Source organism: Alosa pseudoharengus, unplaced genomic scaffold (assembly GCF_046254945.1).
Source record: "Alosa pseudoharengus isolate Yale_2024_CS ecotype anadromous, Long Island Sound unplaced genomic scaffold, YU_APseudo_1.1 YU_APseudo_1.1_scf_21, whole genome shotgun sequence".
NCBI classification, from domain to species: domain Eukaryota; kingdom Metazoa; phylum Chordata; class Actinopteri; order Clupeiformes; family Clupeidae; genus Alosa; species Alosa pseudoharengus.
The window spans coordinates 15,930,235-15,932,734 of NW_027468674.1; the positions used below are offsets into that span (position 1 = coordinate 15,930,235).

Genomic DNA, 2,500 nt, shown 5'->3' on the forward strand with positions numbered 1-2,500 from the left:
GATTGATTGACAGTCTGACTGGTGGATTGATTAATTGTAGAAACACTTTGAGGCAAACAGACAGACAGACAGACAGACAGACAGACTGAGAAACAGACAGACAAACAAACAGTCAGACAGACAGAGAAAGGGACAGAGAGACACAGGCAGGCAAACATACAGAGAGAGGGGCAGGCAGGCAGGCAGGCAGACAGACACACAGACAGACAGGCAGAGAAAGAGACATAGAGACAGATAGACAGTGAGACAGACAGACAGGAAGGGCTGACCTGACTCTCAGGTGAGCGCTGTGTGAGTCGTTGCCCCCCACAGAGGTGACCCGGCAGGTGTAGGTGCCGATGTCGCCAGACCACGTCTGGGTGATGTGCAGGGTGCCGTCGGCGTCCAGACGCATGCGCGGGATGGATTGGGCGTTAATGACCGAGCCGTCCTTCTCCCACACAAACCTACACCATACACACAACACACACACACACACACACACACATACACACACACACACACACACACAGACACACACAAACACACATGGGAAGAAAGAGAAACAGAAAAGAAAGAGTTTAGAAGGACATACTATAAGATAATTTAAAGGTGTTCATTGCACCGTGTTTTTGAACATGCCAAGTCAATGACTATTGAACAAGTACACCTGCAAGACATGCACCTGCATGTCTTGGTGATATCAACTGGACTGTATACGAAAAATATTTCATAGTAGCACCTACGCAACATCAGTTTTGATTGGTTTGGATCATATTTCAGGCTGAAGAAAAAATGTAACTAAGATAGACTGAGTTGTGTGTCAGTACCCCTCCTCTACTTGCAATGCTATCTCTCTCTGCTTATTGCTCTGTGTACAAAAGAGCACTTCCAACTATATCAACGCACGAGTGAACATCTGGAACCAGATAAATCCAGTCAGATCTGATTCACTGGCATCAACACAGTAGATTTTTTCCCCTTTTCTTTTACGTTTTTATCTCGCGAAATGGATTATGGATTCTGACCCTTGTTTGAACTGCGTGTTTCATCACGTTATTCTCTCCTAAACATTCCCCCAACAATCCCCCAAACCCAATGACTCATCGACGGCGAGCAGCTGTCAGGCATTGTACGAGTGTTATTCATTTGGGGAAGAATAGGATGAGGAGCGATCCATTTGCGCTCTTGCTGAAGTGTAGAGTTTGTGAGAGAGTTTGGGGTGTGTGTGAGAGTGTGTGATGTGTGTGTGTGTGTGTGTGTGTGTGTGTGTGTGTGTGTGTGTGTGTGTGTGTGTGTGTGTGTGTGTGTGTGTGTGCGTGTGTGTGTGTGTGTGTGTGTGTCTTTGTGTGTGTGTGTGTGTGTGTGTGTGTGTGTGTGTGTGTGTGTGGAAATGAATTGTGGCAAAGAAAGCCAGAAGCAGAAGCTTGCCTACATACATTATCCCCATTCTGAGCCTCAAGGTTATCTCAAGTACTCTGCTTATCTTAAGTGCCTGACAGATACAACCTAATCAATAGAGCCCACACACACACACATACACACGCACACACAGACACAGACACAGACACACACACACACACACACACACACACACACACACACACACACACACACACACACACACACACATACACATACGCATGCACACGTGAGCTTCATCTGACTCAAAGGATACTTAAAAACTCTCAAAACTAGTATCTTGTCAAGATATACATCTATGCAGATGAATTGTCTTGGCTCTGAAACTGTTTTGCACACACATACACACACATAATTCTCTCCGTCTATCTATCTTTCCATATCTCTCTCTTATACAACTGCCCCCCTCCCAACACACACACACCCACAAACAAACAAACACACACACACACACACACACACACACACACACACACACACACACACACACACACACACACACACACACACACACAATTATCTCCGTATATCTATCTTTCCATATCTCTCTCTTATACAACTGCCCCCCTCCCAACACACACACACACACACACACACACACACACACACACACACACACACACACACACACACACACACACACACACAAACAAACACACACACACACATGCACACACACACACACACACACACGTACACACACGTACACACACACATACAGTAAGTCAAACACGCGGTCGCTGATGATGAATAACCAAGGGGCATATTGTGGGTAAAACTCTCCTGGCCGTGGCTGTAATTACATTGAGCATCCGACACAATTACTGCTCTCTTTCATCAGAGCCCCGCCTCACAGGGATACCACACCGCCACCTGGCACATCTCCATACAGAGCAGATCAATCAGCCAGCTGGAGCCTATCAAACACACACACACACACACACACACACACACACACCTATCTTCGAGCGTGCGTGTGTGCGTGTGTGTGTGTGTGTGTGTGTGTGTGTGTGTGTGTGTGTGTGTGCGTGTGTGTGTGTGTGTGTGTGTGTTTGTGCATTAGGTGTGTGTGTGCGTGTGTGTGTTGTGCGTGTGTGTG

The 2,500-nt window shown here is 46.7% G+C and overlaps 1 protein-coding gene across 1 annotated transcript in view; it reads right to left on the bottom strand.

Annotated features, from left to right (window-relative positions):
- LOC143137715 (protein sidekick-2-like) overlaps positions 1-2,500 on the bottom strand; it is a 337,537-nt gene that overhangs the window by 73,069 nt on the left and 261,968 nt on the right. The window contains exon 13 of the mRNA XM_076298006.1: positions 270-446. Coding sequence (XP_076154121.1) covers positions 270-446 — 177 coding nt within the window. The remainder of the gene's footprint in view (positions 1-269; positions 447-2,500) is intronic.